This window comes from Lutzomyia longipalpis, chromosome 1 (genome assembly GCF_024334085.1).
Source record: "Lutzomyia longipalpis isolate SR_M1_2022 chromosome 1, ASM2433408v1".
Taxonomy (NCBI): domain Eukaryota; kingdom Metazoa; phylum Arthropoda; class Insecta; order Diptera; family Psychodidae; genus Lutzomyia; species Lutzomyia longipalpis.
In genome coordinates this window covers 18,443,307-18,471,137 of record NC_074707.1, presented here as the reverse complement: position 1 = coordinate 18,471,137, position 27,831 = coordinate 18,443,307, and the positions used below count along the sequence as shown (strand labels likewise).

At 37.4% G+C, this 27,831-nt stretch overlaps 4 protein-coding genes across 7 annotated transcripts in view; 3 read left to right on the top strand and 1 right to left on the bottom strand.

The window, feature by feature from the left end:
• Nucleotides 1-27,831, bottom strand: part of LOC129795335 (uncharacterized) — an 85,469-nt gene that overhangs the window by 18,240 nt on the left and 39,398 nt on the right. For all 4 annotated transcript variants that reach the window (XM_055836526.1, XM_055836515.1, XM_055836536.1 and 1 more), the window contains 2 exons: nucleotides 20,061-20,196; nucleotides 12,596-12,729 (listed from right to left, as the gene is read on the bottom strand). In XM_055836526.1, the coding sequence (XP_055692501.1) occupies nucleotides 12,596-12,729; nucleotides 20,061-20,196 (270 nt within the window). The remainder of the gene's footprint in view (nucleotides 1-12,595; nucleotides 12,730-20,060; nucleotides 20,197-27,831) is intronic.
• LOC129786790 (uncharacterized) lies at nucleotides 6,415-10,418 on the top strand. The gene is made up of 2 exons (XM_055822032.1): nucleotides 6,415-6,429; nucleotides 9,819-10,418. Exons 1-2 carry the CDS (start codon nucleotides 6,415-6,417, stop codon nucleotides 10,416-10,418), a joined length of 615 nt encoding a protein of 204 aa, XP_055678007.1.
• Nucleotides 13,659-18,206, top strand: LOC129795329 (uncharacterized). The gene is made up of 6 exons (XM_055836484.1): nucleotides 13,659-13,958; nucleotides 14,052-14,278; nucleotides 14,446-14,544; nucleotides 14,624-14,784; nucleotides 15,618-15,840; nucleotides 15,961-18,206. The coding sequence occupies exons 1-6, from the start codon at nucleotides 13,877-13,879 to the stop codon at nucleotides 17,938-17,940; spliced, it is 2,772 nt and encodes a 923-aa protein (XP_055692459.1). The 5' UTR covers nucleotides 13,659-13,876; the 3' UTR covers nucleotides 17,941-18,206.
• On the top strand, nucleotides 21,963-27,689 carry LOC129795334 (alkaline phosphatase-like). The gene is made up of 9 exons (XM_055836499.1): nucleotides 21,963-22,413; nucleotides 22,503-22,683; nucleotides 23,965-24,125; nucleotides 24,474-24,629; nucleotides 24,934-25,114; nucleotides 25,725-25,894; nucleotides 26,389-26,477; nucleotides 26,856-27,022; nucleotides 27,439-27,689. The coding sequence occupies exons 1-9, from the start codon at nucleotides 21,982-21,984 to the stop codon at nucleotides 27,603-27,605; spliced, it is 1,704 nt and encodes a 567-aa protein (XP_055692474.1). The 5' UTR covers nucleotides 21,963-21,981; the 3' UTR covers nucleotides 27,606-27,689.

Below are 27,831 nucleotides of genomic sequence, written 5' to 3'. Positions count from 1 at the left end.
TGGTAGACTACATATTGAATTTTCCAGAGAGTAGGTTAACGCCAAATCTGCATAATAAAATCAATCGTATGTGGAAATGTGCATTTTATATTCCACCCTTGGGTAATTAAAATGCAATTAATTCATTTTATAAATTTTCCAAATAATATTTTAAAAGCCAATCGGTAAATTTGACCATCTCCAATTAAGTAATTCATAAATTATGTTCATGCACAAATTAAACAACCGCATGAATATGTCAATCTATACAGGGAGTTCTACTGTACATTTCCCACGGGTCCCTGGTAGTGTGTCATTTTGGACCAATAAAACCACCAATAGCCCTCAAAATTGCATGAGATGAGGAGAAAAGCATTTATAAACGTTTTCAATGTATTGTGTCACGAAAATTTACATGCTACACTTCATTTTGGGCTAAATTGGAAAATGCCTCTCCAACCTTTGATGCTCTTTAAGAATTTATATTTTGAACATTCAAGAGCAATGTATGATAGAAACATAATTGTATGAAAAAAAATCTCTAAATGAGAAAAAAAGGTTAAAGAGAGGGTACAGGGCAATTGGATAAATCTCTTGAGGAAAATATTTGGAATATATTTGAGCATAAAAAAAAATTTGAGAGATCAGAAAAAACAGGAATTTTGTCTCTTTTTTTTTCATTTTTCTTCATTTGAATTTTCTTTTTCTATTCGACATATTTGAATGCCATAGAATGGTCCTCGCTTGCTTTTGTTCTGTGCCATATCCCTCACTACCGGGCCCATTTCAAGCTCGAGCAAGATGAAATTTTCAATTTGAAACCCCGCACTTTCAGCACATATTGCCACCGAAGAGTTTTCTGCACAGATTGGAAATTCATTATTTCCCATCCGTATTACACCACTACCGAAGCTAACAAGAAGGTGAAAGGGGCCCGAATCTGTCGCGTGTAATAATATTATTTAAATGTATCGAACAGATTTGGCTATTACATGCAGTACGTGACGTCATCAATGTTATTTCTATTTTAGCCCTTGGTGGAAGTATAGATAGTGGATGCAAATCACGTCTCTCGAAGGGGATCTAACAAGGGTCGGCTAAGTGTCCTATCAAAATTTCGTCTACCTGGTGCTTTGGCGTCATGCACCTTCCATCATACATAGGAACTGTATGTATAACATTGTCTGTGAGAGAGAAACATTGTTTGAGATTTGATTCAATTAAAAATTTACAATGTTTTTTCTTCTCGTCTTTTTTATGCTACTAAAAGGAACAAACTTTCATAGTATAATAGATCAATACATTTGCGACGTATCTTTCTCACATAAATCCGATATTGTAGACTTCGTTATATTACGACGGAATGGAGGAGTAAAAAAAAAGAAAAAAAAAAGACGTCGACGTGGAACGTTAAGAGATGGTGAAGAATTTTCCAACAATGAAAAAACATAAAATCAAATATTACCCAATAAAATTTGATTTCACTGTAATCTTTCATTCCCCGAAGAGTTTGTCTTCCTATTCACAGGAAACTTTTACTAACTCCTATGTTGGCTTTGGGTGTATAGTATGTATATAGCATGAGGAGTAAAATTAGTGCGAGAGGAAAAGTCTTGAGAGAAAAAAAAAGAAAGCACATAATCTTCGGTTCATGGGAGATGCTGAACGAATGAGTGGCTTAACGAGTGGAAACAAGCGTCAAAAGTAAGAATTTTATTTGCCATCCTACACCTTCATCCCGTGTTGGACACATGCTATGATGGAAGGGATGGTGTTTTATCAACGAATTCCCAGGAGTGGCACAAACCTCAGTTCATCATGCACGAGTGTGGCTTAAATGACTGAGGGTAACCATTCAAACTCCCTGAGCTAATTAAAGCAAAATGAAATGTAATAAAAACTCATCACAGCATTCTTCACGGAAGAAATAAATCTTACTTGCATACCGGGGGGTGGTGTGGGTGGAATGGCAATTGAGAACAAGAAAATAGTTCTTTGTTGCAAATAGCTGGGTTAATTAAACTCCAAAAATACACCCATTTAAAAATGTCTCAGCGTTAAAAAAAGTAATTAGCAAAAGAATGTATTATTGTAATTTTTTTGGAAATTTAAGAGAGAAAAAAAGATTTTTTCATGAAAATTTTAAGCATTGTAAAGTGAATTGTTCTAACTTGTTACCTTTTCTTTCTTTTACCTTTGTCTCTCACATCGTCATCAACAACAATAATTTTGCTGACAATTGTATCATACACCTCCATGGGGTAGAAGGGATGAGATTGTTTCTCTTGACTTGATGGAATTTATAGAAAGAATTATGTGGCTTTGCAGTAAGTATACAATTCTTCTCATTCTCGGGAATTCAGACAAACCAATGCTAGATCCGTTTGCAATAATGGCATGGTATTGTTCTCCAGTAGAAGCAATTGTACATCTCACTTGGAAAATCTCGTGGAAAACAATTAAGCCTCAATGAATGAGCAACCTTTTTCTACATAAAATTTCTATTTTATTTATTTTTAACCATTACCTGTTTACCTGCCTGAATTCACAGTGAAATAATTATTATCAGGAAAATTAAAAAAAAGAAAAAAGAAAATTTAATGAAATTATTTCCAGAAGACTTTTCTAATTTTCCATCTTTTTTGTTTTGTTAATTTCTTGGTAATACATTAACTGTAAATCAAGCAATATTTGAATTTCATTGAAATAGTTTATGATAATTAAATTGCACCACTTTATATCAATAAATTTTTTTTCCTTCTTCGAATTTTCTCATCAGAATGGAGAAAATCCAATTTCTTCATTGTTTCCTCAAGATTTATATTCCAAATAAATTCACTTCAATTGAACACTAAACTAAGATAAAGTATGTATTTAAGTCTGTTAAGTGGTTTTCAATGAGGTAGGTATCTTCCTCTTAATTTCAATTGCTTATTCTCCATCTTACAGTGGGACCCCAGTACAACGACCACTTGGTTGAGCTACTCTCGCGCATTGAAAATAATGAGTGTGAAGAGTACATCCGAGTGGTCGTTGTACTGGGGTCCCACTGTATAAGGAAATGAAAGTATACACACAATGTATATACACAAAAATTTACTCTTTACGTCGTCTCTGCGTGGTTATCTCACTGTGAAATATGGGAAGCTAACAAATTGTTAAGAGGGTTGGAGAAGAACATGCGGCTGGTTATTTTTGCAGGAGCTTCCAGAGCTTCATAATTGACCTCGTTATCGTCAGTTGCAAAAACACTGTGGACTCAGACACGTGGAAGATGAACTTTTTCACGTGCCATTTCACTTGCCCATCACAGTCCAATGTGGAGCTTTCACATGGAAGATGACTGATGTTGTAATTCAGTAAGTCCAGTTGCTCTCTTATTGTGATTAAATTTCACTTTAATTAAAAGTACAACTACACAAGGTATCTTCTCGTACTATATATCAGGCAATGTTATACATAAATAGAAATTTTCCGTCATTGCTTATCATTTTTGCAAGACAATGAGTGAATAAGAAATTTTATTATTTAAATAATAAAAATTTTTCTTTTAATCAGAAAATCATACACAATTGATAAAAACGTGAATTTCGCGAGGTTATAAAATATTCCTCTTGGTATTCATAAATTGTTTGTCAGAGGTAGATATTGAAAGAGAAATTTACCTATAATGAAAAAATCATTATTCAGGACATGTTGCCTATGCAGCAATAAATTAAATTATTTAACAGACACTTTTTTGCACTAAAACGTGTCTGATATTTTTTTGTTTGAAAGAAAATAAAATTATGTGCGAACAATGTATGAAAGTGGCTTGATAGACTTCATGTGGTGCGGGTCTATTTGAATTTAGCCATTTTTAGTGTATAACACACGTAACATGAATAGCATGAATATGTGCATGTAAAGCAGGTTCACCGCAGATTCCATTGGGTTCTCGTAAAATGCTCAACTTCATCGTCATTATATAAACGGAAAAGGATGGCTAAAAGTGAATGAATATTTTAATGAATTCGCTGGTATAAACCTTTCCTTTACAGCCCCGAAAAAAAAATCATCGATGGCTGGAATAAAATCATTTCATGGAACAACACCATCAGCAGCAGTCAGGGCTGTGTGCGCCACTTCAAAGAGAACAGGAAGAAAATACTTCCATATTATATATCGATGAAATTGAGTTCCAGAGGGTGTCTGAAAATGTTCTGCATCACCATGTGAATTGCATACATCATTTATATGGTACTTTTTTGCCATCATCCTCCGGGAGAAATCTCTTTTTGGTTCCATTCACCATATACATACACCCAATCGACATCACTATTCTGCCATAGAGCAAAATCGCCTCTCGAAATGAATCAACACACGACTCTTTGAATTTTTTAGATAACATACTCGCTTCTTTTTAGGGGTGATTGAAAAGTGAACAAAAAAATAGTTGGACGAGTGATATAGCAAAAAAAAAGACGAGACTTGAAAATGAAAATTCCACAAATTCATAAACTACACACAGGAGATATTAATATTCGTCGATATACGCTTTGTGCACCAACTCAATATAGACTTTCTTTTTTGTCTGATGTTTTTACTAAAAATAAAAATTGCTAGCGCCAAAAATCCTATCTTCCTCTATCAAGTGAGATTAATTTCTTTTAAATCATTCAAGGATTTTTGATAAAATTTATGTACAGTCGTGCTCTCGTGGTAGGACCGTCGTCAAAATGACTTCTCCGCGGTAAAACGGCTTCAGAATGAAGTATTTTGCCTTCGCAGTGGGACAATTAGTACTATTGGATAGGTAGGATACTAATTGTCCCACTGCGAAGGCAAAATTCCTCATTCTGAAGCCGTTTTACCGCGGAGAAGTCATTTTGACGACGGTCCTACCACGAGAGCACGACTGTAAAAGAAAAAAACAAACAAATAGAGCTTTTGGGTTGAATGAAATTAAACATAAGAGACTTTGAAAGAAAAACAATTTAGTGTTTTTAAAGTAGTGACAGTGAAAGTTAACTAACATTCACCCACTTCAGCCATTACAATTAAACACACAATATTGCATAGCATAGACTTTCGTCAGCAATTGTGTGCTACAGAGACTTAATTGAAAATTCGTTAGATGCATACAAAATGATTAAATGAAGAGTTTATGTAATTCTTCGCAATGTTGCAGAATGTCTTTTGGGAAATTCCAATGTAAATATTCGGATTTTCTGTCTTCATAAACTTTTCCTCTATTTTCCTAATTAATAAATAGAAAATAAACAAAATTCAAAATAATCTCAAGAAATATATGTGCGAGAGAAGTTTGTTTATTTTTTTTCAGCAAAATTAACTGAGAACTAAAATAAACAAATAATATAGGTACAAGATAGAGGATTTCTGAATAAGAAAAATATAAACATTTTTAATATCTTCTGATTTTTCTCTCCCTCATTTTTTAAAACTCTTTTTTTTTTGGAAAAAATAAAGAGAAGCTTTTAATGTTGCACCAACATTTTCAACCGGGGGAATGGCTTTAAGATTTTTTTCGCTCAAAGCATTTTAATGGAGATAATCTGTGAAAACTGTTGTGAAAAAGTCTGTGTACAAAACAGTATATAAGGAAAAGTTTGAATAAAAAGAAATTTATGTGAAACATAATATAATTAATTCTTTTTATGCCCAGCGTATAATGTTTTTTGTATTTCATTTAACAAGTTCAGTTAAAACTACATATTTTTTGGTCTTTAAAGTTTTTATTTTAATTAATTATATTGATTTTTTTTTATTAATTCATTTCAAATAAATTACAGAAATAATTTAGGAAAGTTAAAAACACATTTTTGAATAAAAAAGTGATTTCAAACTAGAATTTTCCGCAATATCCATTAAACTAAAACAGTGTTATGTATTTAGTTCTGAAAGTGATTTTAATGGCTGCTTTTTTGAGCTTTCGGGAAGTTTTATTTTACATCCAAAATAAAACATTGAATGCAGACCAAAAAATACCTACATAGTATTGTATCTACATAAGGGTGGGTACATAAAAGAACAGAAATAAATAGATAATTCATAACATATATCTATGCAATGATCTTCTACTTTTGAATGCAATTTGTGTAGCAAAGTGTTATGCAAAGGGAATCAAATCTAATGTAAGCTGAAGAGTCTTTTACATTGATGAACACATAAATGCATATTAATATGCCAATTGTAGTGTAGATGAGCAATTTAATGAAAGGCGACATTCATACTATATCGATGGAATCAAAATTTATTACCCCTTCCGAAAATTTCTATTGTGGCACAGTTGGGCATCAGTTGGACATGAAGATGGGTGGGGTGGGATGGGTGAAAAAGTGGTGTTCATATATAAATTGGAGTGGGTGTCACTATCAGTTTAATTGTACTGCAACAGTCACTGTGTAAAAAATCGCTGGCAATTTTGTGAACAAGATGAAAGTAGTAATGGTGAGTTTGTGAATTTAAAAATGTTTTAATGTGTGGGTGTTGTGTGTGCCAAAGGGATGTTATGTTCCAATAAAAATTTCTGCAAAATCAATCGTTTCATGTCGGATACTGTGAAATACAATCACTACAAATTTTTATCAAATTTTACCCACTGTTTCATTCCTAAAGAGCGGAAGATTTTTTTTAACCCAGTAAACATATTAAACAGAATCCAATGTTGAAAAAAAATGACAATATCCCAATCGAAATTGTCGTTATATATCGAAATTCATATCGAGTCACTGAAGTGAATTCAATTCGTTCGGGAGTCACTCTGTTTGGTATTGATGTCAAAAAAGGGATAAAATCCAATTTGAAATTTTGCTTCCTTTTCACGTTCATGTCTATTTGCGTCGCCCAGCGTTTTGTACATTTTTTTTTCGAGAGAAAAAAGCCAAGTCTCCCACATGTAAAGAGAAAAAATGTGTAGAGATAATCGTTTCAATCGGATTTTGCTACATCTCGTCTTTACCATCATATGTGTGATACATAAATACATAAATGAGATTTCTACGTATCTAGCAAACTCTTATTCAATTTTCATCAATGAATTATCATATCAACTTTACCAGAAAAAAAAGAAGGAAATCTTTGTTGAATTCTTTTCAATTAAATGCTATAGTCAGGAGAAACTGGGGTAATTATATTTCCTTTGGAGTATCAAAAATTATCAGCGCATATTTTCTTTAAAATTCATTAATTGAATAATTTGTTTTATTTCACCCTAATTTCTTTTCTCTTATTCTAAATAGAAGGTAACATAGTAAAACATAATCTGTATGGTTTTGCGGAGGTTGTGTGTGGGGCTATATGGGAAAAATTATGTAAATACCCTTTTAGTAGCTATGGCCATGTGGGCAATGTATCAGAAGAGATATTAGAATGTCAATTATCTCCGGCTAGGCAACTTTCCATTGAGAGACATTTCATTGTTGTCCGCATTTAATTACGCATAAATATTCAAGAAGAACAAATCTGTAACAGTCTTAATCCCCCATTTGTCCAAATCTTTTACAACAAAGTCCCTTTCTGCTTGCGTATATACAGCATGGATTCCGGCGAACCGAAAGTATTGCGGAGGGTAGGTCAAACCCAAAATGCCACATATATAGAGCTCCCCATTCAGTTTTGGGGTCAGAGTTAAGTTGAAAATAATAGAAGGGGCGGCTTTTGGGTGGATGGGGGGGGGGGTGGAAAGGGGGCGAACAACAGCCGTGGTATGGGATCCTTGAGTTTGTATTTGGCATACCACATTCTCTCTCAGGAAAATGCTTGTAAATGTCTCCTCTCGCACAAACAGTTTCCCTCTTTATCTGCTATCCTAGCATTTTTATTTCGTATATACCACGGAGCTTTGTCTATTTTTTTTCACCATCTCTTCCACTCTCTCTCTTGTTCACAATATTATTGCCCAATTTATCCTTCTTTTTTCGCTCTCGCGTTGAGAGAAAGTGTTGGCGTTCTGTTATTCAAGGATTATGAATATTTTATTCTAACCGCCATGCCATGTGGGCCATGTGGAAAAGTGAAGAATTCGACGAAAGGGTAAACCATTCCACCCACCCTCCATTTATTGCGAACATATATAAGGAATAAAAAAGGTAAATTCCACCAACATCTCCATCCATTTGCTGTATGTCACTGAATATCAATTTGATGTGACAATCACAGGGAATTCATAAGAAAAATCTCATGGGGGGAATTTCCCCACAGACGTATGTGCCGGAAACAACAACAAAAAAATCAACATGCAGCCCCAAAGTCTTCCTGAAAACTTTAAGTTGACTCAATTTACTCATGGTGTGAATGCTATATAATAACACACACCGAATGATATTCTTCATGGCATGCCCGAAAGAGAAAGGAAGTTTTGCACGCCTCGAGTGTACTTGACACGTACAATATTATATTGCCATGCTCTCGATTTCCTCTCTCAGGACCTTTCGCGCGTCCCACACTCAATGGCGCCTTTCCCCATGGAATGAAACATGATATGTTTGTGAGGCTCAGTATCACATTTCCAATTTGTACTTTTTGGTCTTATGGTGAGAAATTGCCAGGGAAAAAGTACGTGATTTTCCCTAACTCACCTTCCAAATCACCTGCCTTCAAGTTTTCTTCTTTTTTTCCATCCTTCCCTTCCTCGTTTTTTTCTTTTGCTTTTATTTCAATTACACCACACCAAACGCATTTGAGATGATTAGTAAGATTGGAATTTAAGAAGGAAATTCTTCTCTTTTTTACGCAAACAAAAATTCCATTTTCGTTGCATAGAAAAGTGAATTTAAATGTACATAGTGTGTGGAAGGGAATTATGTATTTAGGAAGATTGAAAAATGTTGCTTTTAATGCTCAACTTTTCAGGGAATAACTAGACGTCGACATTGGCTGGAATACCATGAATTCTAAAATTGTAAAAATGTTCCTGTAAAGACGATTCCCCTGTCAATATTGGAAGTGATGTCATTCTCAAGCGTCCCTTCAGAGCCATGCTACACTTCGCATTTAAACATATCCTCCCTCTAGCACATCTTTTCGATTGATTTCGTTTAGTAAGATTGCAGTAGGTTACCTGCTGTCGTCCTGAGAATCCTCTCTCCTCACAGTTTTCCCATCTAAAGTCTCTTGTTCACTTGTCCATCTCTACTTATCCACCCCATCCCCCCCATCCCCCCACCCCCTACTGAATCACCATTATTTCCTTATAGCAACTGTGGATGTCGAATTTGCTGAAAATTGCACAAATCCATTCTCGAGCGACACGAAAGTCGAAATGATTAATAGTAAAATTTAACTTGAATTCGTTCACTTCATCCCACGCCCCATTCTGTGCTTGAGAGTGCTAAACTCACGGGGATGACTTTGAGATTCCAATTGGAAAGTTATGAAGAACCCTTAGGGGGGGGGGTTGAGGGGTGGAGAATGCGGGAGTGTATGTTTGTGAAATATTCTCCAATTATCTCTTAGGGATAGGAAAAAGTATTGTTCACGTTTGGCGGAAATAAATGACTTCATTAAGTGAACAATTTCAACATTTTGCGAAGATTCAGCATCCACGGATTTAAATTTAAACTTTGGCATTAAGAAAATTGACATTCCAATTACCATAATTGCATTGATGCGCTCTCCTTCGTGATAAATTGTCCTTCTGGAGAGTACTATGAGGATTTGAGATTCATGGTTTGGGGGGTTGATAGAGGATTGCTACTTTGTCATGTCGTGTTCCAAAAAAGTAATTTCAATTCCACGCCATTTGCTGGAGGAAAGCAATTAACACATTGCGAAAATATTCATTCTGGCACAATCTTATTTCATTTATTTTTGCTTCATATATTTTCCTGTCTTTGTAGATACTGCTCTCGGGACTTTTGGCAGTGGCTCTGGCACGACCAGAACCACCAAGAGGTCGCTTCCTTCTTCCACCACCGCCGCCGCAGTTGTCTCGCCAACAAGCACTACCGCAGCAAACCTACGGTGCTCCCTCTGCAGAACCACCGGCTAAGCAGTATGGACCACCAGCACAAGAATACGGACCCCCAGCTCAGGAGTACGGGCCTCCGGCTCAGGAGTACGGCCCTCCAGCTCAAGAATATGGACCTCCGCCTGAGAAGATCGTCTCAAAAAATATCTACATCCACGTTCCACCGGAAGAACCCGCAGAATTCACTCCAAGCCAACGTATTGAGGTCCCAACACCAAAGAAGCACTACAAAGTTATTTTCATTAAGGCACCAACACCTCCAACACCCACGGCTCCATTCATACCGGCACAAGTTCAAGATGAACATAAAACACTCGTTTATGTGCTTGTTAAGAAGCCCGAATCGCAACCCCAGGTTGTGGTACCACCACCAGCTCCAACGGAGCCAAGTAAACCTGAAGTGTACTTTATCAAGTATAAGCAAGAACCAACGCCTGCGCCCCAATATGGACCTCCGAGGAATTTCTAAGAGAGATAATGTCGTCGTCAACTACATCCTTATGGATTTGTGTGTGAAATTTATGGTCACCACAATAACGAAAAGTGACCATCACGATTTTGCATTAATCAACTGCCTCCTCCATTCTCATTTTATGTAATTTCGACAAATATCAGTATCATGGTGATACTGTGAGAGAATTAAAAGTAATTATTGCCCTGGATATGCAAATAACTATCCAGACTTGTAGATTAATAAATCCATGTACATGTACATAAGCATATGACTGTGAGTTTATATTTTCATCCCTTTTACGTGTAAATTTGCACTCTAATGCAATTAAATTGGCAATGCGTTTGCGGACACTCACTCCACTAAAGCAGCTACATATATGGTGGACAAATAAAAAGGCTTAACCATTAAAGTTAATTTTTTTTACCCCATACTGTACACAAAAACCACTGCAGCAATGTGCACTTTTCAAACCATAAACATTTTATGTTGTTTTATATACATATTTTCCCTATATGTAGGTACCCCCAAATAGCATATAATTTGGGGCTTTTTTAAATTAAAAATAATATACCTTTTTTTTGCAAAAACCATGGCGGTATAGAAAATAAAAAAAAACATAAAAATGTGCAATTTATGTCAACTATACCTACACGGAGAAAAATAACTACTAATACTAGCTGAAAACTCTTGCTATGCCAACAGTTTGGCGTCAGAATTGTTACATTGTTGGCAGAGCTGAAGTTTGCTTCTAACTCAACTACAAACTGGCTATGTCACCAATGAGTCAGAAGGAAATGGCGTATATGCACACACATTTTGTCTCATTCGTTTAGATTTTTGTATGCTATAATTGGAGAAAAAGAGACATCTATATCTTTAAAATTATATATCTCATCTTTTCACAAGTCGGCAAAGCCGTCGACTGAAGTAGCATGTCACGCATCTGCACAAGATTTATAAAGCAAATACGAGACAAGGTTGCGCAGTCGACGAAAAGCCACAGTGACAAATGTGTGAGAAGAGCAGAAAATCTCATTTGATTCTACAGGAATTTCTAGTTGGCACAGCTGAAGTCTCCGGCTAGTGCAAATGGACAGTGGCGGGTACAATAACATTGTAACTTGTTATTGTAACAAGTACTGAATTTTTGCGCCGCCTCAACTTTTTTCTTTCCGTGTATAATTCTAAAATGATAAATATATGCACGTAGTTTTAATTTGTACTTGAATGAGTTTAATTTTGGTAATTCTTATTATAAATTTCTTGTACAGACACTTTTTTAGTTAATGTTGTTCTAGAGTCAAGAATAATGTTTTATGAGTTTCTTTTAGCACAAAGTTGAAGCATCTTGATATTGCTTTATTCTTTTAACTCGTTTTTTTCTTAAACTTTTATATAAGAAGTTTTCTCTTTTTTTTCTACTTAAGCATTTTTGTTGCATATCAGAGGTTCACCTTAATTAATCATAAAATTTCACTTCCTTTGATCGCTTATTTATAGAGCTAATGAGTTATTAGGTAAGAAATTGAGGAAAATATAAGATATTTTATGTCTCGTTTGAACTTATATCTTGGTAGTTAATAAAGCGATATAACTTCCCTAACTGCAATATCTATATAATAAAGAAAGGTCTGTTTGTTGGTAATCAGTCGTGTTCGGCTATACAAATCTACACCGTTTGTCCGATCGCGATGAAATTTGGTAGAGAGGCTCCTTATATCAGGTGGTTTCGAGTGGCCGTATCCATTTTCCCCCCAAAGCCCCCCTTCAGGTAGCCCCCATATAAAAGTCATGCATTTTTTGCGAATTTTTGAATTTGGCGCCCGAAATGTTGTATGAAAATGATTTCTTTTCTTTGCAATTTTTTTTCTTTTGGGATTGATGAGTAGCCTAATCTACTTAGAAACTATTATTTTCTCTCTAAAATTTGCGCGAAGCGCAACAAATCCCCGCGAAGCGGGGTGAGGTAAATTGGAGCGAAGCGACAATTTACCTCGTCTCAAATATTTAATACAACATCAAAATTGTCCGTCAGAGTCTTGAGGTCAAGAGAATCACTCTATAAAGGTTTTTAGTACCTAGTATTTGGGTATATATGTATATTGGCTCGTGTCTTGTATTCATAACTTGTGTTCAGAGAGAAAATAGCATAGTTGGGAATGTATGTACATGGAAAATAGTTCTCAACTTACCGGAATATTGTTCACAAGAAATGTTATACTAGCTGGCGGCTTCGATGGGGGACTAGAACAATTTGCATTCAACATATCACCCGGATCGTACTTCACCCTCTCCGTCCACAATGTTGGTGGTGAATGAGGTAGTTCTGCAAGAAGATGGCATTTATTAATGCAGAGAAATTGTTTGGTATGTTTGCTTTTTCATATTTCCACCTCTCTACTCAATATTCCACATAAAGACTGTAAAACATCACAGGAGCAAAAAAAAGAGAAAATTTTAATTAAATTAATTTCCTTGAATTTTCCCCCAACTATTGACCACCGTAAGAGCATGATGAATTGAATATAAGATAATTTATTTGATGGGTGAAAAATGAAGATCTGCCCAATGAGACATTTGAAATCGAATAATTATGGGAGTTTTATCAAATTGTGACCTGAAAAACTGGATGCTTTTCCACAGTGGAAAATTCATGATTGTGTTCATATCACATCAGTCAATCAAAGAAGAAATAATGTCACCATTTGATTGACGGAATGGTAGAATTTTCAGTATATTAACTTGTTTAATATTTTTTAGGCTTTTTAGCATAGGTGGTGTGAATTTCCCGCTGAAGAGGAAAATTTATTTTCATCATTCGTCCCTCTCTCTCAAAAAAAAAAATACATTGTCCAATAAATCAGTCCATCAAATAAATGTCATTTTTTGACCACTGATTTGCGGTGGATTTTCACTTTTTTTGCGCTAATCCTAAGCCCGTCCAATCAGCTCGAAAAAATAATTGAATGATAAATTTTTAAGCAGTTATGGATTTTTTTTTGTGGAAAATAAGGTGGGGGATTAAAAAAAGGTGGGAAATATACGTGCGAAATGGAGACAAAATATAATTTGTTAATGGCCATGTCGTTGCTATACGTAAAGAATTTTTTTTGAAGAAGTCTTCAACCCCAAATTGTATTCATTTTTAGTTGCAATCAATGTTGTTGCTATGGTGCTTCCATTTTAATAAACACACATTTTCCATCCTGGCTTGAATGTTGTCGCAGTCGCGGTGAAAATTTAGCCCCAGTCATTGGGTGAAGTTCAACAGTGGCAGGAGGAAAATTCTCACTAATAGAACCCCACCAATTAATTTGTGGAAGCCGCACATCATCTACATCCAATTACTTGCTCTTACTTTCAAAAGAGTGTGCTTGTGGTGTCATTTGAGGAAATCATATAATTTCCTACTGCTCGTGATATTGCTGGGAGAAGTGTTTGATAACTTTGGGAAAAGACATTCAACCAAGAGCATGGTGCAGTCGAAAGCATATTCCACGGAACAAATTGATGTGCCGGCAAATTTTGAGAATATCCTCAAAACATATGCTAAAGGTTCCGTATGAATTTCCTCGTCCAAATAGTATCCTGCAGCATAACTATATATATTGGAGGTCAGTGGGGTTAATTGAACGTTCTCTTTTGAAGCTGTGATAAAAACCCAACCGTATGACCTTCTACGATGGTCTGCTATGTACTTTCGGTGTCTGGCTACGGACAAGGTGCCACCGGTGAAGGATCGTCTCGAGACAAACTGCGAACATGGACGACTGACCCCAGGCTACCTCAAAGTTCTCCTCAGGCAGCTTGGGAAGGGTTTCCACGTAACTCAGGATACCCTTCAGGAGTACTGGAAAGGTCTCTGTCTCCTCGAGGTGCGATTCTCATTATCCTCTCCGACACACACACACACCCATATACTTTTCACCTTTTCACGCTCTCATGCATATTTAATTAAATTACCACCTTACCCCTTTTCAAACCCCAACATTCCACCAATTTCTGCCTCATAAATAACCACCCTCTACTTCTTGATGTATAGGAGGATCTACTCAAGTTCATGTCACTCAGCCGAATGCTCTACTGGAATAAAATTCACTGGCTCAAGTTGTTTGCCGTCATGGTTGGCAGTTTGAACAATGTAAGAGATTCTTCATGGGGCATCCATGTAACCATCTTGCAAATGACTCACAACTTTCATTCCCATTCCCATTTTGCAGAATTTAAAAGATACCGCCATTATGCTGTGTGAATTACTCACTGATAGCCCCGAAGGTAGTTCCTCACCTATTCCACTGTGGATGTTTAAAGAGTGCTATACATTTCTCGCCCAACTGGACTGTTCACGCGAGCAAACATTTATTGATTCGAGGTTACTGCTGTAAGTAGAAGGAGCAAGCACATATTTAATGAAGCAACACGACGGCTAGTTTTAATTTTATTGCCTTACACTAAATCTTTGCGGGGGCATGATGGGGTTGTGAACTTTCTCGTCGGAGTTTCTAAAACCGTATTAGAATTATTTATTTGAATATATTTGTAACTTGAAGGGAAATAGTTTTTGAGAGGAAAAAAAAACTATCCAGTAGATTGGATAATTCAATTTTAGAGTAGGTAAAGAAACTCTAAGAAATTTTCAAAGTTTATTTTTAAAGTAAAAAAAAAGCTGAGAAAAAAGTCATCGTAAAAGTTTTCTTTTTAAAATTTTTCTGATGAGCCTTCAAAGCTCAATAATGCTACATAGGCATCTACGCATGATTCTTCTATGCTATATAATGCAAAAAAAATCATAAACTCGCAGTTCCAAAATGTTTATATTGAAAATGCTAATTACTTAATTATACTTTAAAACGTATAGAGCAATTTAGGTTTTTTATGTGATACCATTTGGGAGCTCTACTTTATTGCATTGGAACATGTTACAAAAAAATGCCCTCTAACTTTTCGGGAATATTGCTTAATTTTATGCGACATTTAGTTAAGAATTACAACCACAGCTCCCCCGTTATTGTTAACACAAGTCTTACGTCGCGGTCGCGTCGCTCCATTAAATCTCAACCCTTGTATAGCATTCCCAAACGTTTGGTTGGGGGTTTTTGACCTCACAACGTAATTGCTTCCAATTATGCTGTAGTCGTTTACCCACCCATGTCTGGTGTGGGATGTGCCTTGTCTCACAGAGATGTGGATGACTGGTGTCTGTTACTTTCACAGAAATAATGGCGATCTCGAGACCGAACTCATTGAGCCAAGTTGTCCAATTCTTCCATCAACTGTGGCAACTCTCATAGGGCAAATGGCCATGTGCCGGACAAAGGATGCTATCGCGGAAATGGATGCTGAAGTACTCAATCATTTGCAACAGCAGGTAGACAATTTTGAAGAGATGCTGCGAGAAAGTGGGGATTTTGGCAATTTGATGTCCATTCTGGCGCAGGTAATATGCACACAATTGTGCAATATATTTGTCACATTTGCTTTATTATGTGTGCACACATTGGAATATTAATTTATTTATTAAACAGGGGGATGCTGATTCAAAATTCTAATTATTCAGGTTGTGCAAAGTGGCGAGAACGACAGTGTGGTTGGTTTGTCAGCCGATAAACGTGCTGTGATTGAAAAGTCATTGGGTGAGAGTGCGGAGGCGCACCGTGCCAATGGCAATGAGAAGGTGGCTCATTTGTATGCAGACCAAGAAAAAAAGCCAAGAGATATTGGAACACTGTGGTCTTGGGTGTATCAATTTGCTCAGTGCACAAGTGACGACAGTGGCAACAATAAGTCATTTAATTTCATCTCATCTCCCACCGACTTGGTTGCATTTAATGAAAATTCCACCCAGCCGCCGGAAGTTGAATCACCATTAGCCACGGAGATCGATGCCAAGTTGACTGACGATGGTGGTGATTTATTGCCAGGCCATCCGCCCACCGTGGATGCTAATGAAAAAGCACCGATCGATACACCATCCAATATCGACGATGATGTCATCGACGTTGGGGCTTTTTTGCGTGAAGCTGAATCCAAGGGATTGTTTCAAGTCGGTGACACACCTTCCATTATAACCTTCCTCAGTCGTGGTGATGCACCGCACGCTGCAGACCCAGAGCTTAGTGCCCTTAAGGACTATCTGGAGCAATGCACAGACACATTTCAGGATATTAATGAGCTCCTCAGTGGCTTTACAGCACACCAGAATAGCCACCAAGCTGGGAGTGAGATGGTGGAAAAAATTGTCACGAGAGCTGCACAGATGGCAACAATGAGTCGAGAGGATTCATCAATTGATGACAAAGCGAATACATCTGATGAGGAAAAAATGACGCAGGATGATCCCAATATAATTAATGTGTTCGCCAAGAGTGGCATCGAGGCGGATGAGGATTTGATTCGTGCTGCTATTGCAGAACAAATGATTCTGGGTCTCATTGAGAAGACCATTCGTGATTCAGAGGACACTCTGAGAGTAATTGAGGGGGAACAGAGTGTGGCGGATGCACCACAGGATGCTGAACCGCATGATGTTGGTGGTAGTGCCAATCAAGAGTCACGAGAAAATTCCACTGAATCTGAGGGCAAAATTCAAGCATCAGCCGACACGGAATCATTTGCGGGAAATACTGATAGAGAACAGGTGGGCACCTCTGTAGATAATGACAGCAGTACACAGGGTTCGAGGGAATCTCAGGCTGCACAACACGGAGATGTGGCACATGCTGTAGGAGAAATTCCCTCTCAGGAAGCCACTCAGAGTGTTGATGATGTGAAATCAGAGACCATTGGGGAAAATTCCTCTGGGGAAAAGGATGCATCACAGGGGGAACCTGTGGGAATTGAGAAGTCATTGGATATGGATGTGGGAGATGGGGTAGTCAAGGAGGAAAATCAAGTGGTAGCCTCACCTGAAAATGACTCAATCGAAAAGGTCGATGTGGTTGGTGTGGAGAATGACGGTGTGAATAAATTGGAATCATCTTCGTCCGTTGACATGGCCATCGAAGCTGATACTACTGGTGGAGAGTCAGAGACAAAAAACGACCAGAAGGTGTCAGTATTGGATTCATCGGGGGAGAATGAATCATCTGCCAGGGTATCAATTGAGGCAAAGCCAGAAGAGAGTCCACATGGTGTGAATGCTGCTGAATCACAAGCAGGTGAAGATGTGGCCACCACTGAGGTGGTAAATGGAAATGATCCTGTCACAGATTCCAATTCAGCGCCATTAGTCAGCAAATCAGATTCTAAGGATGATGAAGGAGAGAAAGTATATGACAAGTCACTTGAACTCCTTGAGCCTGTGGAGAGTCAATCGAATGGTTACGAAAAGTCATCAAGTGCCGATGGTAGAGGAAAGCATACCTCCTACTCCTGCACAGTGGGTCCAATCTTGGGAATTGGTGCAGCTGTGTCACACGGAACTCTCACTGCCCTCATGGACTACCTCACGGAACGCGCCAAGGAGCAAAATGGGATGATTTATCCAAGAAACTTCGACGAAGAACAATGTCCACCACTCTATGATGATGTGAAGTAGATATTGTCGAAATGATTTATGATCCAACCACTCAGAATTTCGATTAAATTCAACACTTTACACACACAGGAGAGAACAACCCTTTTATTCAGCTAACTCACGGTGGAATTGTTGAATTTTGCATCTATCGCACTCACTTCTCTCAAAGAGGATGATGTAGCGTCCAGGAGTTAGTATATACATTATATATTTTCCATTCATTGTTATAAAAAATATAAATAAATATATACTCCACTGAGCTGATAAATAGATGTTATCCTAAACTCCGTGTGCAATTTATCTCGCTGTTTTTCTATTATTTTTTGTTTCATTCTCCAAAGGAATCTTTTTCTTCTCACGAGATCGTTTGGGTGCTAGGGTAAGCATATGCAATTGCAGCATAAGTTAGATGATTTTTATCACGATAAAAATCAAGGTACTACCTCTCATTAAAAACTTTGGTATATGTACGTCTGATTTTATATTTATTCCATGTAAATTCATTTGAAACGTAGCACGATTTAATTATGAAATTTATGAATGGTGGAAAAAAGCAATCTTCTCCATTCAGCATGCACTCGGTGCAGCAAATAAAAATTCTTCTGGTGGAATAAAAAATTTCGTAAATGGGTAATTTTTTTCTTATACACTCAACACCCTCCAATGTGAATTCTAATTAAAGGAAAACGAAATTAATTTAATATTTACGTGTGGCATGAGAAACACAATGGCGCTTTAGGAGTATATTTAAATCCAATTCCCTATTCCATAGCTGGGCCCCCCAGAGGAGTGCAAAATTTCCTCATGGGCTTCAAATTGTGCGAGGATGCAGAAGAACTGTATGTGGAAATATTTTCGAGCAACAATTATTTATGCAAATTTCATGCAGAATGCAAATGTTTGCACACCCCAAAGTGCACAGTCAAGTATGGAAAGCAGTGTGAAAGGGTGCAAGTGTTCTGTGGCAGGGCAAGGGAAAACGTACACATACACATATTGCAGGAAGATGAATCTAAATGGGGTATTGGTGATGAAAAAATTTAAGAGAAATTTGTGTAAAATATCCAAACCATATCTTATGGAAAAATAGGGGGGAATGGAAAAGAAATTGAGTGAGGATTTCAACAATTTTCTCTCAATGGTTCACTTCACATAACATCCCTCTTGCTTAATGCACCACCACCATGCGGTGCGGGGGTGTGGAAAGTGCACTGAATAAGATTCCTCTTGCATGGAAATTTTCCTGAAATTCATTCTCCAGCTCTATACATTGCATTATGTATAATACAAGAAATATTATTTAAGACATTTTCACACACCATTTTTGCTGAAATTGTATATTAATTTTATCTTGTACAGCAGTGGAGGCGCCGGGTGGATTTCACAACCATCCTCCCTAAGGAGGGGGAGGAGAACAGTGTGAGGGTCAGTGTGGGAGATATGTGTGTGTGTGTGTGGTGTTCAAAATGTACTCAGTTCATGGGTGAATAAGTGAATTTGGTGTTCTCACAAGTGGCCGATATTGCCTCCAACCGTCACTCTGTGCTATTTAATAACTACTTTTCACACCCATGAAATGAGGATTTTACCGAGTCCTTCTTCTCTGTTTAAGGGTAAAAGTAGCGCTCCTCCGTCAGCAGGTGCTGTGTTTCATTCGGCCAACATTAGGCGCACTCCTCACAAAACAGTTCAGTATGAAAAAAAATCTCTGCGAAAAATCTATCTCCCCAGAATGCAGCATTTTCCATTAATTTTTTTTTCAACCATCCTTCCCATGGTATACTTTTCTCCCAATAGGGCATGGGGATAGTTTACAATTTTTCCTCGTTCATGTCGTAAATCATGAGCCACTCACGCCCCTATTCCATCTCATCCTATAATTTCTTTTGCAAAAATAACGCTCAAAGTGATGGCTCTCACAAAATACACACACACACACGTACCGCATTTGCAAAGAGAGGCAATAAATGAATGGGAAAAGCTTCCTTGTGAAAATCCCTTTGATATGGATATTCAATATTGATTGGAAACTCGTATAATTACTCAGGGATTTTTTATTGTTGTTAAATCAAAGATCAGAGACTACGGTCATAGATTGTACAAATTAGTATTTCTAATTGAATTGCCCAGGTAATACTCACCAACAACTGTCAATATATTGGTTGCAAGTGCAGTGTAGAAAGATGGTGCGTCTGCAGTTACCTCACAAGTGAAATTTCCCGATAAATTGAACCCCACATTCCTCAGAGTTACATGTGTGGCATTTGATACTGACATCTGCAAGTAAAAGAGAAAAGCCAGTGAGAAATTGCTGAATGAACCGTATATGTATAAGTGACAATCTGAGTTAACAATCCCTTTGCAATTCTTAGAAAGAATATTTCACAATTTTGCAGAGATTTTGCACATTCTGCGAATTAGATGGAACGGAAATAAGATGTTGCTATATGAAAGAATTTCACCCAAGGATTAATTTATTTGTTTTTTTTTCTCAGCAAGAGATATTTGTGCTCAACCTCTGTCATATTTTCTAATTAAAAATTCAGGGTATTTTGCAAGTTTATATATCTTTTTGTTATAGCAACCAAATTAAATTTTAGGCAGAACCTCACAGCAGATCTGCGTGGTAGAATAAGCAATAATTCTCAGGAATCTGTTTTTCTACCTTCTGTGAGCCATAAATATCGGACAGGCAGTGGGGTGAAAAATTAGACATTGACACTGGCCAGGAAGACACAAAACGCCCCAACAGCACCTTGGGTCGTTTAGCAACGAGAAAAACAATAATTAACTTGTTCGTCTTGGTGTAAATTCCATGTACATAGATACTTTATATACATTTAGAATTTTTCTTCATCCATAATACACACCATCCCCTATGCCGGAAGACGCAAAACTCCCTACTAAACTGTATAAACATCTCTCTGTTTATTTATAATTAAAGTCATTTAATTAATTCCAATTAACATGTTGGCGGAAAATGAGTTTGATAAGAAAATGTCGCGTCGCTAATTAGTCATTATCTAACTTCTCCGTGGATCTAGCATGATTCTAAAGGAAAAATTCGTATAGAATCATGCCACATTGACGTCGACATTGACAATAAAATTATCGCACGCCTTCAACACGTATGGAAATCCGATTGCGACACGTAATATGTACCTACCTCCAAAAAGACGGGGGGTGGGGCACAAGACTCACTTGAGATTTAAATCAAAATTGATAAGATTAATAAACGAGCAACTGTTTAAAATCACATCAACGCTAAGCTGAGATTAATTGATTATAAATTCACAAACAATATGTGATGTTGGCTTTAAAATGTGATTAAACGATTTTTTGATTATACCATGAATTTCCATATCAGTCTCAAAACTGATACAAAATTTCAATATTCTCCCGATGGGGGAGTGAGGGAAAATTAGTAATGAAGAGCTATGTATGTTTTACAGCTTTCTTGGAAATTTAACTACATATAGGACGGAAACTAATTACAAAATCACATCCCCATCATTTCTCTATTAATAGCTCACCATTGAAGAAGCTTATAAGCTTTCACGTGTAGCTTTGGATAAACCATTATAACTCTAGCCTAGATTTAGTATGAATCACATTTTATTTTTTATTGCCTACTACATATATGTATGTTCAATGAAGATAACTTCGCTAGATATAAAACTTTGAATGTTTTTTATATTGGAATGCGAAAGATATTAAGTAACTTGCATTAATTTTAATAAGTATAATTAATTCACATTGCTGGAAAGAAAAATTAAAAATAGAACTTAAATCAAGCACTGAATTTAATCCAATATTCGAAAAGGGATTAGACATTGGTAATCTTTGAGATTTTCCCAATGTAATTCGTAATGACGGAGGAAGTAGACACAACAAGATTTTCAAGAATATAAGAATAGCCTGAGCATTGATAAAGGGATTACTTATCAGGTACCCCAATATTAAAAAGAAATTCCCCAGTGGTCGAGCAAATCGTCTGAGGAGTTTGCTGATAAAAAGGTATCCCAATTGTACTTGACACCTCAGTTGATTTTGTGCTGGGCAATGGATAGGGTTACGGGGTGTGTTCTTGCCACCCTTGTGGCAACAGTCTTGAGTGTACCTATAAAGAATCCTCCCGAGGTAGTGTCAGTGCCATACAATTCCTGCAAATACGGTGAACATGATCCCAATTGTCGCTACGTGCCAATTGTGCCACCGAGTCAGAGGCCAACCCATCCCATGGATGACCCCAATTGGATTCCACCCACGGGACCGACACATGAGAAGTTCAAAGAGTATTGGCTGCAAACTGGGCAAGAATTGCTACAGAAGCAACTACACAAGAATCGTCTCAATACCAATATTGCCAAGAATGTAATAATTGTGATTGGCGATGGTATGTCAATACCAACCCAGACGGCAACACGGGTCTACATGGGGGATGAGAATGTTGAGCTATCGTTTGAGAAATTCCCATATGCCGGCCTCTCAAAGGTATACTGTCCAGGAGTCAAGAGCTCTTTTCTGTTTTTTTATTTTACTTTTTCACCGCAGCATGACCACAATCTTTCTCCCACTCACAGACGTACTGCGTGAATTATCAAGTATCTGATTCAGCGTGCACAGGAACGGCCTTTCTTTCTGGCATTAAAAATAACTACGGCACTCTAGGGGTTAGCGCGGCTGTGCCACTGAGGAATTGCTCAGCGCAGCACGATGAGAGGCACCATATTGACTCCATTTTTAAGTGGGCTCAAGATGCCGGTATGTAACATTAAATTTTCCATGCTTCCTCCTCTGTGAAGCTTTGATGTTGATTTCAGCATATAGCACGCGTTCGTACTCTAACGTACATCTCGAGAAGAATATGCAATACTTTTGAAAAATATTATATTACCTACATCCAAGTAGCGAGCAACACTGCTTGCACACCTCCAATCATGTGCGCTATATTGGCAATTTCATCGTATTCCTCGTATCGAAATCCAAATAAAAGAAATTCTTTCTTTTCTTTTACATTGTTCGAAAAAAAGGAACTACTTAATTTAAAGAAAAAAGAAAAACCTGAAAAATGTGCTAACACTCCAAAGCTTCCATTATAGGAATAGAAAGCTTAGCAAGAAGCTCAGAGGAAAATAATTTTTATTACGATATTTTTATGGTGAAAAATTAAGAAGGAAAGTTTGGTTTTTTAATTAACAAAAAAAGTGAATTAAACAAAAAAAAGCAAATATTATTTTCCATCTCGTTCGAAAAGTAAACGACTTCTTGGAGAATTTTAATTAACAGTGACAGGAGATGGGGGAGCGAGACATAAATTAACCAACTACTGCCCGGTTAAACTTTGCATTTTCTTCAGCAGAAAAAGCTTCGTGGAATTAAGGAAAGTCCTCAATTTATTTGCCTTAATGTATTTTACGTTACAAAATGCATTTTATGTTAATACTTTTGTGTAAAATCCGAGTCACTTGATGACGTTATATGCATAAACCGGACTTGTCTCGCAACAGGGGAAAGAACCACATTTTGCTGTTTTGTACATATATAGTTTTGTCATGAGAATGCTACCTTATCTGCAGAGATTTTGCAAGTGGGTGGTGAGAAGTTTCACCCAAAAAGCTTCCATTTCACTGTACAACCACTTTTTCTTCCACGCGGAAGTTCCTTTTTGTCGCGCTTCTCCACTTGGTGCTCACGTTCTTTTTTTTTTGCTCCACAAAGCCCACCCACTGCTGGGTGGAATTATGTCTCATTGTGATACAATAATGAAATTTCCGTAGTGACGAAGTAAAAACTAAATTCACACTATCTGTGGTATATAGAGGAAAATTCTGGTGGCACCCATAAATAATTGTGGATGTTTTGTTGGAGTCGCGTGGAGAGGAATTGCACGATCTGACGGGGACATGTGTAATCTGATGAAATGGATTTTCTCACAAAAGTTATTTAGACCCCACCTCATCCTCTCTTAATGTGCTTAGAGGGTATCACTTGCAGATTCCTACAATATTGAGCGCCTCTCACATTTTGGGAACAATCTTGCAGGGAAGGCAACGGGAGTCGTGACGAATACGAGGATCACCCACGCTACACCGGCAAGTGCGTACGCCAGGTCGGCCGATCGTGAGTGGGAAAGTACAGCACCGGAAGGGTGTGACGATGTCGCGAAGCAACTCATTCATGGAGATGTTGGCAGCAAGATTAAGGTATTCAGTGTCAGTGTGGAAGCAATTCCTTGTCATGCGTGTGTTGACACTCTAAAACCACTTGCTTTATTATTGTTTTAAGCATCCCTTTCACCACATGGCACATTTTCTCAATTTACACACCCACCCCCGCATCTGCTATATACACAATGCCATCACACCCCATCAGCCACCCTTCTTGAGACAATTCATCTTCCGCTTTCATTCTCTTCTGGGTGGTGGAGTGTCTTGAAGTCATCGTGATGATATTTCGAGGCATATACACACATTGAGGGAGGGAAACGCAAAATCTGAGCAAATACGATAAATTAAGTTGTGTGTCACCCCCATCGTGGGGGATATTTTCAGGTGATTTTAGGTGGTGGCTGGAGGGAATTTGCACCAACAACAGTGGTCGATGCCGAGGGAAATACTGGTTTCCGGACAGACAATAGGAATTTGATTGAGGAATGGTTGAGCTCTAAGCAACAAAACAATGCAAATGGTGTTTATGTTACCACAAGGGTACGTTTCATCACATTCATTCTCCACATCTCACCTTTCTGCCCTGAATCCCACATAGAAGACATCTTCCCTTCTCCCACATATGTTGTTAACCCCCCGATACATCCATTAAATACCTATTTTCCACCCCTAAATAACGCTCCTTGTACTCCTTCTTGGAACCCCTTCGGCACATCCCACACACATACACAACATTTTCCACATGAGATTTCCTAAAGATGAAAATTTATAATTTCCCTCCTCTTAACCACAATTCTCTTCTCTCATTTATATTTTATCACGATGCCTTTCTCCCTGTACCCAGGATGAATTATTAAATGTCGACGTAGAGGGAACTGATTACTTGTTCGGATTGTTTGAACACTCCCACATGTCGTACGCACTGCTGGCGGATAAATCAAAAGAACCCAGTCTCGAAGAGATGAGCCAGAAGGCTGTGGAAATGCTCAGAAAGTATCCCAATGGATATGTCCTTCTTGTTGAAGGTGAGGCAAACTATTAATTGAACAATGTCCATTCCTCAGCCCCCTAGCTCCCCCATTTTCTCTATTATATTCACGCACAGTCTGAGAATCTGTTTAACCAATTTAATGCAATCCAATAATATTTATCTAATCACGTCTAATACTTTAACACTCTGCATAATCTGTTACTTGTGCTCAGAGATACTCACCAAAGGGGCATTGCTAAAGCTCACAGATCTCATAATAAATTGGAAATCACTGCATTTAGAACGTAAATGGATGATAAAATTACCTTTTGATAATTAAATCAGTTTTTTAAATAATTTTTTTAAACTTTAAGCTCAAGAAGCTTTTTGTGAGGTCATATAAAAAGACATTTCATAAATATAAATTAATTTGTTCTATATAGAACTTAGCTTTTACATACTGATATATGCTTAATTTAATTTAATTAGTTCTACCTGTTCAAACGTTCAAACAATTTAAATTAATTTGTAGATAAATAATAAATAAATTTTAGTAGAACAGGTAACATTAGACAAAAGTGGTAAAAGTGTTTAATTGGCGTTAATCCTCTTATGTTTTAATTGGTGTGATTGCGCGCTTTATTATGTTGGGTATATAATTTCAGGGGGTCGCATTGATCATGCCCATCACCAAACCTGGGCACGACTGTCACTGCCAGAAACAGTGGAATTTCACAAGACTGTGGAGACACTTGAGGCGCTAACAAATGAGGAAGATACCCTGATTGTGGTCACAGCTGATCATTCTCATACAATGACAATTGGTGGATATCCGGTGAGTAAACTTCTCCGGTTAAATCCTCACATTTAGTCTCACAGGCACACCCCCACCCCCACCCAACCCACATCACCGTCTTGGTGGAACGTGATAGAAGACAATGGTACCAGGGCTGAGAGTCCTGCTTCCGTGTCGGTGAATGATGACTTCTGTAAACATGTGGAAATGGATTTGTCAAATAATTTATTGTCGTGTATATGGCAAAGTGACATGGATTGAAAATGCCTCGCACAAATCCATTTATTTAGTGTTTTTGGTGGTGAGCTCTCAGGGCAGATGCCCCCCAGCAGGGAGGTGGATGGGAAAAAAGGCTGAGCCCCATATCTTCTGCCATATACATACATACATATATGTACATGGAACCCGCCCCAAACCCAAATATTGATCATGTGCGGCAAAAACAGTGCTTTTAAAATTTTAATGCTCTCCCATAGCTCGGCCTATAAGGCATTAAATGAAAATATACTCAAATGGTGGACTCGTATTTTCAGCCTCGAGGAACGGATATATTATCGAAAGGGGACTTTTCCCGGGAGGACGCAAAACCCTTTTTCACACTCAACTACGCCAATGGATTGGGGTAATTCTTTACATGCTTTTCGTTTTTTTTATTCTTCTATTCCTGCCCTCCATGACAAAAACATTTCCATTTTACACACCGAATGACCTAGCTTTACTTTCGGCTTTAGCTATGTACTACACATGCTTCCAAATGCGGAAGTTCGATTTTACTGAAATTGTACAAATTTTATATGACCCTGAGATAGAAACGCGCGGCATTAAATACTTGAGGGGAGAAATAAAAATAAAATCAGATTTGTTCTCATTTAACTTTTAAAATATTTTAATTTTACTAATTTTAATCAGTAATTTTTTATGAATCATAAAAAAATATTCAAATATTCGCAATTTTTCCGAGTCAAATCATTGAAATTTAATAAATTTTTCATTTTAATAGATTCTTCGATCATTTTTATCCAACGGGTGGTCGGAGGAATCCATTGGAAATGCCATACAGAGACGCATTGTTCCGTCATCCTGCCACTGTGCCACTTGACTACGAAACCCATGGTGGTGACGATGTGGGTGTTTTCGCAATTGGGCCTTGGGCACATCTGTTCACTGGTAAGTTTCCCAATTAAATATTATACTGTGAGTTGCTTTCAAGTTTCCATATATGCAGAAATCCAAAATGCACAAATATATGCATGGTTTGAATTTGAGCTTCGGTGAACTGCAAGTTCACCCCAGAAAATATTTCTAAAGTGACAAGAGGGTGGGGGGTGGAATGTGGTGGAAAAGTTTTGCTGAATTAATTAATCATGCATTTTATGCAAACACATTATTTACGAACACATACGCTATATGTATATAACTTACATCTTTATGCACCAGAGAAATTTTGTCATATCATTTGAAACTATACTCTGTGTGTGCAGCATTCGCATGGTATTTATGTGGAATTTGCAAAAGTCATATTTGTACTGAAAACCCACATGGAGAACAAGATGTTTAGCATTATGTGTGTTGCTATTTTCCAGGAACTTATGAGCAACACCTCATTGCTCATGCCATGATGTATGCCTCTTGTTTGGGTGACGGACTCAAGGCGGATCAGTGCAATGATGCATCAGGATTAAGTGGATCCTATGCTCTTCTCTTGACCTCAATATTTGCAGTACTAATCCTCCACTTTAAATGGAACTGAGAGGCGGTGTGGGGGTGGTGGTGGATGAAAATGAGGAAAGATGATGAAATGCAATAAAATCTCCTGCTATTTTCTGCGTCTCCACTGGTGTATTTTATTCCTTTCATCCGCCAGTGGTGCATTTATTTGTAACACAATTTAGAGTGAAGGATAACAATGTTCTTAAGGAATAAACTTCATTTGTATCATATTTGCTAGCTTATCCCCCCGCATATGCTCCATCTCC

Bases quoted from the DNA above. Each gene is read 5' to 3' on its own strand.
- LOC129795334 (XM_055836499.1), top strand. From the start codon at position 21,982: ATGGATAGGGTTACGGGGTGTGTTCTTGCCACCCTTGTGGCAACAGTC. The intron at 22,684-23,964 runs GTATGTAACATT...ACAATCTTGCAG, and splicing joins TAAGTGGGCTCAAGATGCCG to GGAAGGCAACGGGAGTCGTG. The intron at 25,115-25,724 runs GTGAGGCAAACT...ATATAATTTCAG, and splicing joins ATATGTCCTTCTTGTTGAAG to GGGGTCGCATTGATCATGCC.
- LOC129795329 (XM_055836484.1), top strand. From the start codon at position 13,877: ATGGTGCAGTCGAAAGCATATTCCACGGAACAAATTGATGTGCCGGCA. The intron at 13,959-14,051 runs GTTCCGTATGAA...TCTCTTTTGAAG, and splicing joins CCTCAAAACATATGCTAAAG to CTGTGATAAAAACCCAACCG. The intron at 15,841-15,960 runs GTAATATGCACA...CTAATTATTCAG, and splicing joins TGATGTCCATTCTGGCGCAG to GTTGTGCAAAGTGGCGAGAA.